Genomic DNA, 17,618 nt, shown 5'->3' with positions numbered 1-17,618 from the left:
GCAACCAAGGATGGCATGCAAGTCATGGCCGGAGAAGACCCTAGAGTGGCGGTCAATACAGTAACACCAAAACCTGGCCCACCCAAAAGGCGCATAAATCAAAAGAAATACAAACAGCCACCAGAGACAAGTGACCAGCAAGACAAATGTGGAAAGTGTGGTTATCGTGCCCACAAGCCACAAGAGAAATGTCCAGCCAAGAATGAACCCTGCAACAAATGTAACAAATTAGGGCACTTCGCCCAAGTGTGCAGAATCAAAAGAACCGAGTTAACTCACTCAATGATGAGATCTACCCCAGTGATGATAAGGAAGACACCAATGTACACCTACTACATATAGCTAGCCTAGAGATGAACGGGGTCACTAACAAATCACACTGCTGCGATGAAGATGAATGGTGGGAGACTTTGCAAGTGGGTAACAGTACTCTACGATGTCAGCTGGACACTAGCACGCATGCTAATGTCATTAACATCTCCCAACTTCAACAAGTAGCACCAAATGCCCAGATCAAGAAAACCAAGCAGATCTTAGTGTCATTTAGTCAACACCGAATGACACCAAGAGGTTACACCACCCTCCCTGTAAGATTCAAGGACCGAGAGTCAAGGGTGAAGTTCTATGTCATTGACAGCAAGCAAAACCCCATACTCTCGGGCAAGGCCTGTCAAGCCCTTAACTTGGTGCTGCGAGTACACCAGCTAGGCACAGACCTCAAGGAGCTCTTAGACCAACATCCTGATCTAGAGAAAGCATCAGGAGCCATGCCTGGAACATACTCCATTAAAATTGAACCCACTGCTAAGCCAGTAGTGCATGGCCCCTGGAGACAACCAGCTGCACTCCATCCCAAGATCGTGGATAAGCTGAAAGAAATGGAAAAGGAAGGACACCTAGCCAAAGTGATGCAACCAACGGATTGGGTGAACTCCATGGTTGTCTCAAGCCGAGGGGGAAAGATCAGGATTTGCCTAGACCCGGCGGACCTGAACAAGGCAGTCAAACGCGAACATTACCCGATACCTACAGTAGAAGAAATTGTGGCCAAGATACCTGATGCTACAGTCTTTACAGTCCTTGATGCCGAGAGCGCGAATCTTCAGATGAAGCTAGACTATGAGTCCAGCCTTCTGACAACAATGAACACTCCGATTGAAAGGTATAGATGGTTAAAACTCCCTGTTGGTATTAAATCAGCCCCTGAAATGTACCAAAGAGCCATGGATGAAATGCTAGAAGGAATAGACCATGCATACGCGATAATGGATGTCATACTCGTTGCTGGGCGTGACATCTCACACCATGATTCAGTCTTAGAGAAAGTACTCTACCGTGCCAAGAGTTACAACCTGAAGCTTAACCTTGACAAAGTTAGAGTTCGAAAACAACAGGTGCCGTACGTGGGTCACATCATATCCGCGGAAGGACTAAAACCAGACCCTGAAAAAGTTCAAGCCATGAAGGAGATGCCTCCCCCAACAACAAAGGAAGATGTACGGCAATTCCTGGGTTCCATACAGTACCTGGCTAAGTTCCTACCTATGCTAGCAGAGGTTGAAACTGCACTAAGGGAGCTCACAAACAGAGACGTTCTCTTCCACCGGGACGCGCCCCAAGCTGAAGCATTCCAACGGCTCAAAGATCTATGTTGCACAGCGCCAGTACTGGCATACTACGATGTTAAGAAAGAAACAACCATACAACGTGACGCTAGCAAGAATGCAGTCGGCGCGGTCGTGTTGCAAGAAGGAAGACCAGTAGCTTACGCTTCTCGCAAACTTCGTAAATCAGAGCTCAACTGGGCGCCCATAGAGAAAAGAAATGTTAGCGATTGTGTTCAGTGCACACAAGTTCAGAGAATACATCCTGGGGAAAGCCACACTGGTACAAACTGACCATCAGCCCCTTGAAACGATACTGCGCAAACCTATGTCAGTGGCATCGTTGCACTTGCAAGCCATGATCCTCAAAGTGAGTGGGTTTGACCTCAACGTTGAGTACCTTCCTGGAAAAAAAAAAGGTTCCTAGCTGACACTCTCAGCAGGGCAAGCCTGGACGAAGTGCCAGCAGAAGAAGATGAGCTGCAAGTGAACATGGTAGAAAGAATTTCAACCTCCAGAACAAAGTATGTTGAACTCCAGCAAAACACAGCCAATGAACTTCACACGCTCTACACCATGATCCAAGTGGGGTGGCCAGAAACAAAACAACATGTCCCACACAGTATCCGGTAGTATTGGGCACACGTGATGAGCTAGCGGCTCTAGATGGTGTCATTTACCGCGGCATGAGGATCGTAATACCCCCATCCATGAGGCCGGCAATGCTCGCAGTCATACATGGAACACACCTCGGAATTGTAAAGTGTAAGCAAAGAGCAAGAGAAGCGCTTTACTGGCCTGGAATGAGTGCTCAGATTGAAGAAAAAGTCAAGGATTGTACCATCTGTCGTGACTATGCTCCGGCGCAACAGAAAGAGCCACTGATACCAAGTCACATCTCTGACCTCCCGTGGGCAATGGACGCGTCAGACATCTTCACTTTTGAGAGCGAACAGTTCGTAGTCCTTGTTGACTACTATCCAAGTACATTGAGGTCACTAAATTGAAAGACTTAACGTCCCAGGAAACGATCCAAGCTTTAGAAGAGCATTTTGGACGGCACGGAATCCCAGCAAGGCTCATAACAGACTGCGGTGTCCAGTATACAAGCAAGGAGTTCACAGACTTTGCTAAAAGCTATAACTTTGAACATGTCCTGTTCAGCCCCAAGCACCCCCAAGCAAACGGGGAATCAGAAGCTGTAGTCAAAACAGTGAAGTCCCTTTTGGAGGAAAAACGAGAACAAGAACAAAGCGCTTCTAGACTACAGAGCCACCCCCATCCCCGGAATTGGCTTGTCTCCATCTCAGCTCTGCATGGGCCGCAGGCTGAGGACCACCTTACCAATGGCAATTGGTCTACTGAAACTTGAGACATATAATACCCAAGAAATAAAGAGAAGCTTTCAGAAAGCTAAGGACAAGCAGAAGTACCATTACGACCGTCACGGTACCAGAGAATTGCCTCCGCTCAAACCGGGTGACCATGTGAGAGTGAAGCCGGAACGTGGGTCAAAGGAGTGGAAAGCAGCAACCGTAGTACGAAGTCATGCTTCTCCACGGTCGTATGTGTTAGATACAGGCAGCCGTAGAATCAGACATTAACAGGGTGGCCTTGAGAGCCGATCGTCCAGAATCACATGCAGGTTATCAGCGGCGCCATGCAAGCACACCCCAGCAGCCAGAACCAGAACAGGAATCAGACACCCCGGACACCGATGCAACACCAGAGCCCCCTTCTGGGGAAACGCTGATGAGAAATCCAGTACAAGTTTTTGGGGACGGTCAAGAACCTACAATCACTAAAGGGAGCGCAAGGAAAGATCCAGAGCTGTCCCCGAGAGATCTGAAGTCGGAGGTTCAGCCCCATATGAAACGCGTAGCGGCAGACAAGTCAGAAACCCAGTCAAACTAGATTTATAGTAAGCAAAGAGACTACTCATGACATTGAGAACAATAGGATTTACGGTCTTTAAAAATCTTCATGACTTCGTTGTTCTTAAAAAAGGGGGGAGATTTTATATACCGCTGGACTTATTGTATCGCACCTACAGTTATTGTTTGTTATAGTTGTAGTCTTAACCAATCATTACAAACCACGCTGGTTGACTTGTGATTCAATATGGCGTGCATGTGGTGAATACATAACACTTATTTAGTGATCAGATAAATAAGATAATTATTTATGAAGAAAAATTGTGAAATAGCTGTTTCAGTTGTTAACTGTCCATTTTAAACAACTCTAAAGGCCCTTGTTCGTCTTTGTCTAAATGGCACATGACTGGAAGCCAAGAAAGGACTCTTAGGATGAGAGAATATGTTCTTTCAACACATTTGTAACAAGCCGATCGGCCACAGAGCCTTTCCTTTCACAGCCTAATTCTTACTGTTAGAATAAACACTATCAGAGGGTCTCTAGAATTATCTAAGCATGATTAAAGCATTAATTCAGCTGAAGAAAACGTAGGTTGGAAAGAGTACTTGCCCTATCATTTTTACACAAAATTCTGAAATATTGCCTTATGCATGCAGCCCAAACGATTCATAAGCCATTCAGTTCTGGCTTTGTGCAATAACATCAGTGCTCTAATGAATAACGGCTTGACACAGAAAATTTTCTCGACCTATTAGTATAGCAAAGGAGATGTACTTCAGCCGAAAAAACAATACATTAAAAGCACATTGTAATAAACTTATTACGTACACTTCATTTCTGTAATGTAGTCCTTGAGCTTGATTTCCTCTCTTACTGTAGCACTGACGGATATCCAGAGGAATTAGACAGACTGATTAGATTTAATAACGCCATACAAGGGTCGATTGCTCGATTTTAAACTTTTAATCCGTGTGAGCAAGGGCTAACCATTCACTCCTCCTTTCAGTTTCCCCGAATGCGACGGTCGATACAGAGGCAAAATTAGCCCACAACGAAGGTTAACGTTCTTTGTCAGGGCTCGTGGTTCTCGTAAAAACTTCTCAAACATGACATTCAATTCTCTTCTTCACTGCTATTGCATTCAGTTGCTAAAACAGGATTGTCGCGATCGACGTAAACTAGACACGGATTTCATGTTTGCAGTTCGAGAGGGCAGAAACTACAATGTAATGCGCAGTAGATTATATTTTTAATTTGCTTTGCGCATTCAATTCCCTTTAGCCAATGAAAAAATTCATATTTTTCTTTGCGTCCAGAACCACTGGTCAGTTAGAAAATTAAACCGAGTGGCTCTGGGGACGAGAATGAAGAGCTACTATGATAAGTTCCTCTTTTTCACCCTTCTAAACACTAGCTATTGATAATCTAAAGGGCCTGTGTCATGTGTCAAACTCAAGCTTTGGCTAAACTGCTCTGACTCATGGAGTACTCTTTCTTTGACAGGGTTGAATAACGTACTGCGCATGTCTGTGACATCACTTGTTTACCAACCGTAGCCCTTAACCATAGCCCATTAGCCCATAGCCACAAACGCCGGGCTCTGGTGACGAGAATGACCGTAGCCGCGCTTATTGCGCTTAATAGCCGCGCGGGGGATGCACTTTTGCGACGTGAACGAAGGAGAAATACTGCGAATACGTTAGAAGTACAAGTGTCGTTAAGGAATTCTAAGTAAACCAGGGATAAAGGAAAACGCTTTTGACACTCTCGGCGAGGTTTTCCATTGTTTTGATCGCAAGTTTTATCAGAAAGATGACTGAGAGAAAAAGAGCATTGCTAAAATTTTGGCGACTTTTCTTCAATGGTACGTAAACGATTTACTTTAATATTATATTACCTTATTACGTTTGAAGAAGAGCAAATCTTTGTAATATAGGCGAGCGATGACTCTTGTGGGTCGTTTCTTGGTGGCACGAAAGCGGGCAATGAGCTCAATGACACAGACACAAGACACAAGACAGCCCCCTATCATCGTCTGTACTATTGTTATAAATTTTTATTTCTTGTATATTATGGGGTGAAATAATGTGTTGTTGTTGTTGTTGTTGTAGAGCTTTTAAACATACACAAATGTTAGTGCGATCAAAGAAGCCTTTTCTTACACTAAGCTTCAGCACTTAATTTTGTTTGTGTACTGGCTTGTCCTACAACAAAGAGGTACTGGCCGAGCTGCAGAATTTATTTATTTAGTTAAGCTTGTTCATTTGTTTAATTTTTTGCACCTTTAACAAGCATGATAAACTTTTAAAGTTTAAAGCTTGTGAATTTTTGAGTTTTAGTATTAACTATAAGTTTACCTCATAGGTTTCACTGAATCAGAAGAATCAAGGAATGAAGTTCTAGACTTCAAAGAGAAAAATTAAGGAAGAGTAAAGAATAAAAAGAACATAAAAAAAGAATAAAGAGAGTTTACAAAGAGTCAGATTGTGCTTCTCCTGGTAATGAAGCTTCGAGAAAACTTCAGATCATTGATATCTTGTTACCAGCAAGCATCGATTGTGTTACCTATTTTTTCTTTCCACCGGCATTAATTTTGATTGTTGTCTTATACTGGTAAATGCAATAAAATAGCTCTTGTGAGCTTAGATGAGAATGGGTCAAGCTTTCAAACGTCCATAATAATAAAGGCTGCCTTTTATTAGAGAGTGAAGAGGATTTGGACCTCTGATTAGACTCTGTATTGCACTCTCTTCACTGTATGTGATTTTTCTTTGGCTCTTTAGTAAAGGGTCTTATTGATCAATCATTTATCTCATCTAATAGCTTCCAAGTCTTGCCATCACATGGTAGTAAAACTGCTACCCTTTAGTTCTTACTTCTTTAATTAAATGAGAGTTTGAAGACAGTTTGTAATTGGAAATGAACAGCAATTTCTCTCTTTGACAAGGGGAGACATGTACATCAGTTAAATTATTTCTAATATTAAAAGAAACAAATAAATAATTATTATGGCTCTCATAAAGGAAAAAATACTAAACAACCACTGCACTTTTTAAGCCCAATGTGTAAAATGTACTAAAAATCAGTTTATTCTTTTAACTAGTAGTAATCAAAGATTAATAAGTGCGTTCGAAGTTCAATGAATTTAGCTAAAATCATACAAAAACAGAGGAGGAAATTAGTTGAGAGATTAAATGAGAAAGACGAAGTATTTAAAGAGCAACATGAACAATAGCAACTTTAATAGTGAAACCCAAATATGTAACCAAAGATGTTTATCTACTTAGTTACAATGTAGTTTAGATACTGATTGTGGGAGACTAACTTTTGTAACAGTAACATGAATGATAGTAACTTGAATAGTTACAAGGGATTGGTTAGTTGCAAGGGAAAATGTAACAAAACATGTTAGTCTACTCAGTATCTTGAAAAACTGAAAATGATAGAGTAGATTTTATAACAACAACATGAGGCTATGATGAAGTTCAAAATGCTATGAAAATTAGATTTTTCCATGTCTAAACGTTTCGTGTCTGTGTGTCATAGCATTGTTTAACAATTTTTCTTAACTTAACAGTAACCTGGATGATACTAACTCGATTAGTCACAAGGTAAAATGCAATAATTAAAACATGTCAATCTACTCATTTACAATGTAGTTCAGATACTAAATGAGTGAGACTAATTTTTGTAACGGTAACATGAATAATAGTAAATTGAATAGTTTCAAGAAAGTTATGAAGTTGGTAATGCTATGAAACTTTTTGCAATGTTTAAAAGTTCTGGTGTTTGCATGTCATACCATAGTTTAACAAAAAAATTTTAATAGTAACATGAATAGTAACTTGAATAGTTGCATGGGATTGGTTAGTTGCAAGAGAAAATGTAAAAAAACATGTCAATCTACTCAGTATCTTGAAAAACTGAAAGAGATAGACTAAATTTTATAACAAGAACTGGAACATGAAGCTGTGATGAAGTTCAAAATGCTATGAAACTTAGATTTTTTTCCATGTCTAAATATTTCGTGTTTGTGTGTCATAGCATTGTTTAACTATTTTTCTTATCTTAACAGTAACCAGGGCCGGGTTGTTCAAAGCGCGATTAAGCAAACCCAGGGTTAGCGTCAATTTTTATTCCAGTTAAATTAATAACCAAAAGAGATTTTCTTAAGAATTCTTGCTCTTTAGTTTTATTTTTCGATTTGACTTCATGTGCAGCTTATAATTAGCTTTTGAAATCTTTTTAAACAAAAGAGATTAAATCTTTGATTAAGCTTTAATCGTGGGTTAGCAGTAATCGTCTTTTGAACAACTGGGCCCTGGATGATACTAACTCGATTAGTCACAAGGTAAAATGCAATAATTAAAACATGAGAATCTACTCATTTACAATGTAGTTTAGATACTAAATGAGCGAGACTAATTTTTCTAACAGTAACATGAATAATAGTAAATGGAATAGTTTCAAGAAAGTTTAATATGAAATTCAAAAATTAAGTGCTATAAAAGTTTTTGCGATATCTAAAAGTTTTAGTGTTTGTATCTCATAGCATGAATTATTAGTAACTTAAATAGTTACTAGAGATTGGTTTGTTACAAAGGAAAATGCAACAAAACATGTTAAATGGCAATTTTTTCAATGTCCACAAGTTTTCGCGTTTGCGTGTCAAAGCATACTTTAACTGTGTCTAGGTTTAAGACAGCCTCTGTGATTTCCTCCTCTGTTGTTTCATTTGCAATTAAGTGACAAATTGAAAACAACTTTGGCACTGCTTCTTGATAAACCTGTAGCTGAAGCTTCTGCAGTGGTTGTTTGGAGTTTTGGATATGGATCTTGAGTGTCCACTTTACACTGCAGCTGGTTGCCTTTTGTGTTACTTTGCAGTTATCGCAGACTGCAATTTTTCCCTTGATTGTAACTTTTTTTGAACATGAACAACAACAGTTGTATTTGGTGACACTGCTTATTCCTAGTATTTCTCCAATGGTTTCCGTTGTTGTTGAGATGTCACTGACTTCAGGTAATGTTTGTTTGAAGGGTTCAGCGTCCTTGATGGTGTATAAATTATCTTGTTTTGGTGTGTTCAAGTATCTTTGATTCTGAGATACTTTCATTCTCAAGTTGTTGAAGAAATAGGTGGACTGTGGTGTGACGCTGTCAACATGCTCACCCCAGAAAATAACTTTTATGTAACCAGATGGATCAACTATATAGCCTTCCTGTTTTTTGACAGGAGAATCTTGGATGACTATAGTTTTGGTCGCACTTAGATGTGATATCTTTCCTTTTATTGACACTAGCTGTTGTGGTGCTACTTTTGACAAGGATGCAATTGATGTGACATCATCTTGTGCTTTGTATGGAAAATCAGCTGTTGTTGAAGTGATGGTTGTGTTCCTGTTTATTACTACATCACTTCGTCCATACTTATTGCTGATGTTAAAATTTGAAATTTTAACCGGTGATCTTTGTGCGGCCATTGCATCAAGAGTTTCCTTCTTTTCAGTTGCAAAGCATACACTGCCAATGAGATCTTTCTCTGTCTGAAGGTGGCAGTTAAAGTAGCTTGTTGGTCCAGATTTTTTTACTGGTGAGACATTATGCACAAAGCAAGTTATGTCTTGTTTTTCTGTAGGAGGAGGTAAAAAGATATTTAGATTAATGTAATAAATTTGGCATGGATGGGATTACTGCATAAGGTAGCTTGTGTTATTTGAAAAAAACATATGTGTAAATATTAGTCTCCTTGTTTCATGTACTGTAAATCCTCTATTAAGCCCACAGGGGGCTTATTGTTTTAAGGCACATTGGGGGGGGGGGGGGGGGGGGGGGGCTAAATAGAAAGGAAGGGCTTAATAGAAGGGGAAGTGTTAAAATTTAGCAAAACAGGAGCAGTTCACCACTCATTAATTACTGTAATTAAGATTATTTTTAGTACAAATAACAGTGATATTTTGGCCAAAGTTTGCCACCAACATGCAAGAGGTGTGGGAAAAATAAATTGTATCATATAACTACATGAGAACATTAAAGGGTGACAAAAGTGATAGGAAACAGTGTACATCTAATACCTAGATGTTCAAAATAATATGTTTTATTAATGAGAGCATATAGAGCAGGTAAGGTTATAAAATGATTTTAAAACAAGAAGCATTAGTTTAATAGAAGAAAGGAACGTATAACCATAATATTTAAGTATGACCGGGAGATACATACCTGAAGCCATATTAGATCTCTGTCTTGTCTGTTGAAAAAAAAAAAAATAAGGATGTATACAGATGTTTTAGGAGGGTGTTTAAAATACCTTTAAACCCTAGTTAATACAACACTCTGAAACATTACATGGAACTTTGCTTTAAATGTAGTTGGAAAGTGAACTATTTATAACCATAAAAAAAAATCATTTATGTATGCATGTGTTGAAGGCCGTATAATCAATTTATTCTAATTAATCAATTTTGGGTGCTGTACTGTTGTGAGTGACTTTGTTCGCATCACTCAACTTGGGATCAATTTATATTTGCTAGATTATATAGCCTGCTTTCTTCTTCAAGTCTATATTTTAAATTAGTGGATTTCTTAAGACTCTTAAGTCTTTCAAAAGTCATTGGTTCAATAATACAAGATGAAAGTGTTTTCACTCTGCTTATAGCTACATATGAAATGCCTGCAGTAGTTTCAGTCTGACCAATGTCAATCCATGCTTTTGGCAGTGTTAACCCTTGGCTCTTGTGTATTGTGATTGCCCAAGCAAGTTTGAGAGGCAACTGTTGTCTCTCATGTAAACCATCTAGTGTCTGTGAGGTTATTGTTATTGGGCATATAGGCACACATCGTGGAATGCTATCACTGATAGATGGACCTCTATACTCATTAAATTTTACTATGACAGCGACAGGCAAGTCTGGTGGTTGCTGGTTGTTTGCATAAATGAAATCTTCAACCGTTCCAGTTGCACCGTTACAAAGTCCAACATCTATCCATAGGTTCATGGTAAGCATTACATGTGCACCTTTTGCAAGGAAAATGGTCGGTTGTAAACCTGACATGTCATCCGAACTTGCTTTCTTAGCTATATCACTAGAGTGACGTGCAGTGATGCAGGCTATTGGCTGATGAAGTTCTGATAACTGTTCAAAGTTATAATTGGCAACTTCTTCATTGCTGAAATAGAGCCTAGTGGCATCTTGAAACTCATTCACGTTCAATGCTATGGAAGGCTGTCTTGCCAAAAGAAGTTTCCAATCTTGCTCATTAGAATCTCCTGTGCGAAGGCGTATGAGTAAATCTCTAAACTGAGCTTGCTGTTGATTTAAGCCTTGAACCCTCTGGTTTACTGACAGTTTTACAACATTGCCAAACATGTGATAAGCTAAATAGCCTTGTTCACCTGTAGAACTGGAGGGTCTCGAATGATATAATGGTTTATCTGCCACTGGAGGCAATTGAGCTGGGTCACCAACTAATATCATGGATTTACCACCAAATACTTCGTCATTTTTGCCTGTTGCTTGTCGGCAGCGTCTATCAATCCAGCCAAACAATGTTTGTCCTAGCATAGAGTATTCATCAATTAGGATATAACTGATATCTTTCAGCTTGGTTTGTAATGTGACAAGCCCTTGTCCTGTTAATTCTTTGTTATGTCTTGGGCCAACAGGCAATTTTAATAGTGAATGGATCGTACATCCGTTTATGTTAAATGAAGCTTTGCCAGTTGTGGCAGTCACTGCACAAGAGTGTTGGAGCAGGTTTCGGATGGCATTAATGAGGTAACTTTTCCCTGTACCGGCAACTCCAAGTATAATAAGAAGCAATGGATCTTTAGGGCAGGCTTGTTCAGAATGTGCTTTCACCATATTGTAGGCATGTCTTTGCATGTCACTGAATGTATTAACATCAATATTTTGTTGTTGCAAACCAAAGGTAGAATCCAAAGTATCTTTCTTAGTTTTTATCCAGGATGGCATTTCCTGTATTAAGTGATTTGCATACTTAATCTTGTCATTTTGCCAGTCATAATCAGGCTGAGAGGTTTGTTGTGTTATATTATCTTGGTTAACAAAATACCCAGGTATGAGATCTGCTAAATCCATCCACTCTTCACGCTGTGGAAGCTCTTCTGAAGAGTGCTCTATATTTGGTTCCTCTTCTGTGTTATTCTGTACACTTTGTAGTTTTTCATACCAGTCAGGAACATGCTCTTCAGCATATGGTGTTTGTAGAAATTCCTTCCATTTTGTGATGTATATTTCATCAGTGCCTTCCTGACAATCCCAGGCATTGTCTTGTGTAGTATGCCAAGGTTTGTGCTTAAGTAACTGATATTTGCAATAAAGTCCAAAATTTGGACCTTTTGAATTGGAAGAAAATACTGGAAAAACTCTGGGAATCATGTTATGAGGCTGAACTGTTAGTTTGTTGTTGACAAGTTTGTATTTTGTTGCAAAATGAATGAAATTAAGAGCCATTATATCTGGGATGGTTTGAATATATTTTTCCCTTTTAGCGTAAGTATCAAGCAATGAGTCATTGGTTACAGTATCTCCATCATTTGTTATAGTTTTGATTCTACGTGAACCATTTAGACTAATAGGTACCACATTAAATGATGAGCTGACAAGTTTCAGTGACATCAGATGATGCATAGTCTCTTGTGCAGAGAAGTCACGTTGGCCAAGTGACTTCATTATCACTTTTTTTATCAATTTTGTAGGGTTGCTATTGTTGTTGCAATTACGGACAATAGAATTAAATGCAAGTTTCATTACAGGTGACTTTGGTTCACCTTTTGAAGCATATTTTGCAAGGTATTCAACACATGCATGATAATCAATGATCACTTGAATATCACAGTTTGCCCTCCAGCCTTGAAGCTGAAGTCGTTGGTGATTATTGAGTCTGCTATCATTCCTCTTTGTTATGATCTTTGCTTTGTATTGAGTGCTTCGATCTTTTGTATGAATGGGCTCAAACTCTAGTTTTGTATTAACACAAGGTTCAAATGGAAACTTAAATCTACATTTCAGTTCTGTTTCGTTTTGTTTCTTTCTAAGACAATAGTTTGTACTACAGCGAGTGTGCCTTTGTACAGTATTCAACAAATCAACATAATCTTGTTCAGAGTCTTGTAAACTTACAAGGTCCTTGTGACGCTTTTGACAAGGATGAATAGAGGGCTTCACCCATGTGCCATTATCTGGTGGATCTGGATTATATGTAGACAATAACCAATCTACATACTGACAAACTACCTGGGAAGCCTTTTTCCCATCCACTATCTGTTGATTGAGTTCTAGTATATTGACTTGCTCAGCTGTATTAGTGGACATTTCAGCCAAATAGCCTTTTAGAGCTGTTTCTGAGAGTTTACATAAACCTGGATCATTTTTCAGCTTTGCTACACCATGACAATGTATACTACCTCTAGCTTGATATTCAAATCTGTACCAGTGCCACTCAGCATCTAGTGAATTGTATAACCAGTATTTAATAAAACTTTCTAAACGCTGTGTAAAGAACCAGTCTGTAATATGAGGATTGTTAATCACATTCTGCCGTTTGTTGTCAGTTGAATTATTACTGACTGAGTTGCCAAAAATTGCATGAAGTTCAGGCCAATGCATATCAGCAGAGGAGAATGTGAAAAAGAATGTTGGAGCTCCAGCATGGGCTATTATTGCTTTTAAATCTTCTTTAGCTTTGTGCCAACAAGCATTAGAACCAGTAATGTTACTAAGATAGCGTGATATCTTAGATATAAACATACTTGTGTTATTGCTAGTTGCCATTTGCCGCAGCTCTTCAGCAGTCAAATGAGCTTCTCCTGGGTTTTGTTTTAGGAACATGCCTGTCTGTTGCAGAATACGTTTTCTTTGTATCATATTCAATGCCCAGTAACCAAATCTGGGGTGAGTAGCAAAGCGATATACCCATTTGTCATTCTTGTTTTCTCCAAACTTTAAAAGGTGCTTTACTCTTTCTCCGAGTGGTATATCTCGGCGTAATGATGGGTTAGTAGGATCACCCTTACCATCTGGAAATAATGTTGGGAAAGCCATTGTTGCTAAAAAGGGAGTTACATACTCGTTTAATGGTTCACTGCCAACTGTTGGCCAGGGCAAGTGATTAGAATCATTAGACAATTGTTGGCGCACAGCTTCTATTTCTTGCTGCTGACACTCTGGAATAGGCAGAAAACTACTCATTTCAGTACCCTCATTATAAACAATGTCATCTTCATTTTGAGGACCTAAGTCAGGTTCACATGTGGCATCCAAATCTATATTCTCTGTTTCAACCGAGAGAAGACCATGTGGAACACCATGTTCTGGTAAAGAATTTAAAGAATTTTGATTGATGGTTATGTCCTTGTAGTGTGAGTTATTATTAACAAGCCATTGTAGTGCATCAGCTACATTTTGCCTTCGCACTGTCACATCTTTAAAACTGTTCTCTTTACCTTTCATCTTAACAACAATAACAGATAGATCTTTTGGGTATCTAGGCAGAGAATGTGCTAGTTCAGCTATATCCTGAGGCAAATTGATACAGTGGCCTGAATAGCCCCTTTGTCCACCAGGTTTTATGTAAACTCGCATAACAGGAAGTGCACGTGCAATAAGCATTTCTTCTACTTGGGTTAACCCCTGCAGTTGTAAAGGTACTAATGATGGCACCATGTCATTTTCCTTAGAAAACTTTTTTGGTTGTTGTTTATCTCGTATGCACCTCTGACACTGGTAGTGATCAACCTTCCTTGGACTGGATTTCAATGGCCATGCTTCAAAACAGACAGTGCATTGGCAAACTGAATACTGATTGGACTTATGAAAATCGTTCATGTTATTTTGTGCATGTTTTTGTTCGTGAACTGGACCAGCAGAGCTCTCTTTTTGTCCTGCAGAAATTGTTTGAGACCTTTTATAACTGGCTCTCCTATTTGCAAGTCTCTCTTTTCGCTTTTCAACAGTTTCTTCAGACGTTCTTTTTCTATAAGAGTCTTTGTAACTTTTTAGTCTCTCTTTTTGCTTTTCAACAGTTTCTTCAGACACTCTTTTTCTATAAGTGTCTCTCTTATTTTTAAGTCTCTCTTTTCGCTTTTCAGCAGTTTCTTCAGACATTGTTTTTCTATAAGTGCCTCTCTTATCTTCAAGTCTGCTTGCCCTTTCATTAGCTGTTTCTGTATATTTGACTCTTTTCATGTAATTTCTGTGCTTAAGAAGTCTACCATGTCTGTTTTCATTGGTTTCTGATAATTTTCTCTTTATGCATGTGAGTTTGTTTTTATATCTACTGTTTTTGTCAGTCAATGTTGAAACATAATGCAACTCGTTAATATATCCAATAAATATTGTCTTTCGTCCATCCTGATCAGCAACAGGAGTTAAGATTGTACTTTCAGGTGAATTTATATTAGACTGTGTGATATGAATGACACAGTTGTATGCATTGGCCACAGCTTGCATTATGATGTTATCACACCATGTGCCTTGTTTTGACATTTGTTGAATATAGTTATTCCAGTGATCATTAGAAATGCTTTCAATATACAATTCTGGGTAACTCTGTAAATGGCCAATTCCAGCCATACGAATTTCAAGATGCAAGTCAGCAGTCCTATACAGTTGGTGCGAAACTGATTTAAAGAAACAATCTCCAAATCCACCTACATCATGTGGTATAAGTCCTATGAGACGAAGCCTTTCAGTTAAACAATCCCATGGTAAATCATGACTAACAGCATTCTCAGGAGACATACCTCCATTTAATTTTGAATTATCATTATGAGTTTGAGGAAAGCTTTTTCCACCAGAATTCATTAAATCTGCCACACGGATATGTGTTTGTCTACAGTTACATGTAGAATAGTTATCTGTTGTTGTAAATTTTCTTTTCTGTATGTTCATGTAAAAAACAAATTTACTATAATAATGATCATTGGTATACCAGAATTTCCAGGTGTTGTAATTTCTACATAAATTAGTGATAAAAGAACTGTCTGGAAGATGTTGTCTTACAAAAGACTTGATTCTATTCCTAGACTTCGTATTACTTAGTGCCTTTAGAATTATTTTAACAGGAACGCGAGATGGTTCCCTGTCCCTTTTCCTCTGACAATTCACTCTTTTCTTACGAACTTCAACATTTTCAGAAATAGTTACACTATGATTTTCAATTTTCTCAGAAGAATAACTTGTCAAAGCCTTATCATGATCTTGTGAACTACAATCACCACTTATCAGCCCGGTAACCATTTGACTTTTGTCACTTTTCATTTGGCGCAATGGCCATCGAGCAGAATGACTCGGTTTATTTGCTTTGTGACCACAACGGGTCATTTGGCGCAATGGCCACCGAGTACAATGACTCGGTTTGTTTGGTTTGTATTTGTGACCGCTATGGGTCAAAGCACAATGGCTTGGTAGATTTGCTTTGAGACAACTTTGTGTCAGAGTTATCGGTTGATTTGCTTTGTTGTTCGGCAAATTCGAGGACATCAATTCAAAGCAGGAGAGCAGCGAAGGTCTTCGGTTTGTTGTAGTTCGGACAACGCCGACATCGGGCTTTCTACATGCTCTTGGAGTACTAAAAAGTTTCCTGGTAAGGCTTTGACAAGTTGAAGCGATGAACTTTTTAAGAAACATCGCATGAAGTTTGAGAAAAATAAATGAACTTACCGAATAATCCAAAGATATCCACGGAGGCGACACGGACGCACGAGCAGCTTGCACTCGCACGAGGTATAGTTGCGTGCGCACTCGCACGAGGTATAGTTGCTCTCGCATAAAAATAGTTGTGTGCGCATGTCCACCAGGTGAGCCCGCAATTTCTTTGGCCGGCTATTGGGCTTAAAATTCGTGCGCGCGCTTAATAATTATTCAAAATGGCGCAGATTTTGAACATCGCCCGTCCAAGTAACCAAAAATCTCGAATCTTCACGCCTGGCATGCACAGGTATCCCATCGACCACAGGATCCCCAAAGATTACGAAGCGTTCTCCTAACGTCGAACGCAATGATATTCAATTGAGCTGAAATTGGAAGTTTTTTTCCTGGATAAGACCCACTTATATTGATTCAGCGTTCAGTGATTATTTATTATTCTTGTTAACCGTGTATAAATACAGTATAAATTCTTGAACAGTTGGGTAACAATTTTAACAAACTTAAAAAAGGTTTTACTTTCGGAGACATTATCAGTTGGCTGGTGAAAGAGGAGAATATCAGGAAGCCAAACTCAAGAACACAATCAAACAAAGTGAAGTGCCCCACTACATGTTCAAACTATTAAAACCCTTGAAAAAGAACTTAGCTGTTGATCATTGGCAGTCGCAATTGTCAACTATTTGCACCTTTTTCATGAATTTATTTCTTTATAGTCAAAAGGGAGGTAAAATGAAGCTAACTCAAGGATTACAGCTAGCTTGAATTACTTCGATGGTTTAACATACCAAGACGGGTTGACACACTTCAGTTTCACAAATGAGTCGGTGACAGTTAAAAATGGCAGGTTAGCATAGATGCCAACCCCAAAAATTTGAAAAGCGGGAGACATTTTTATGAGTCGACTTTTATTGAAGTTATTCCTTATTGACTTACAGATATCGGTTCTTGCAATTGTTTGACAGTGTAGTGGGGTCTTTAACAATCGGTGACAGGATACGAGGATGACGGCTGATAGCGCGTGCACTATAGAAATCGCCTAAAACAGTCTGTTCGATGTTTGATCTTTGTTTTGCGAGGGTGACGTATTAACCCTTTCGAGTTTTCTAACATTATGACCCTCCATAGTGTTGTAAGTCCTGCACTGGGGATGGGCAACTTCCGACGGTCGCTGTGGTTCTTTAACGTCCCTCTGGTTCAGGTTAGTGTAGTGCATGTGAGAGACGGGACCTACCGGCTTAACGTCCTTATCCGATAAGACGCGAATGTCTAACCATTTGCAGAAGTTTAGAGCAAAGGCAGCACATTCTCTTCAATTATTTTAAAACCCTGAGTGGATCGTTCGGCCAGGATACGAACACCCGACCTCCCGCACAACAGGAGTTCCAAACGCTAGGGAGGCGCGCAAAGTACGCTGGATCCTCGAGCATGCTCCAAAATTATGCTTTGCTTTTTAATTTTTCTGGCAAAT

The 17,618-nt window shown here is 39.1% G+C and overlaps 1 protein-coding gene across 1 annotated transcript; it reads right to left on the bottom strand.

Moving 5' to 3' along the window:
* Positions 1-6,690: 6,690 nt before the first annotated feature.
* LOC140951548 (uncharacterized) lies at positions 6,691-16,216 on the bottom strand. Its single transcript, XM_073400826.1, has 3 exons — positions 16,163-16,216; positions 9,699-9,726; positions 6,691-9,111 (listed from the first exon to the last, which is right to left on the bottom strand). The coding sequence occupies exons 2-3, from the start codon at positions 9,706-9,708 to the stop codon at positions 8,102-8,104; spliced, it is 1,020 nt and encodes a 339-aa protein (XP_073256927.1). The 5' UTR covers positions 9,709-9,726; positions 16,163-16,216; the 3' UTR covers positions 6,691-8,101.
* Positions 16,217-17,618: the final 1,402 nt, after the last annotated feature.

The sequence above is a fragment of the Porites lutea genome, chromosome 11 (genome assembly GCF_958299795.1).
Source record: "Porites lutea chromosome 11, jaPorLute2.1, whole genome shotgun sequence".
Lineage (NCBI taxonomy): Eukaryota > Metazoa > Cnidaria > Anthozoa > Scleractinia > Poritidae > Porites > Porites lutea.
The sequence above is the reverse complement of the archived record's forward strand: the minus strand, read 5'-3'. Positions and strand labels throughout refer to the sequence as shown.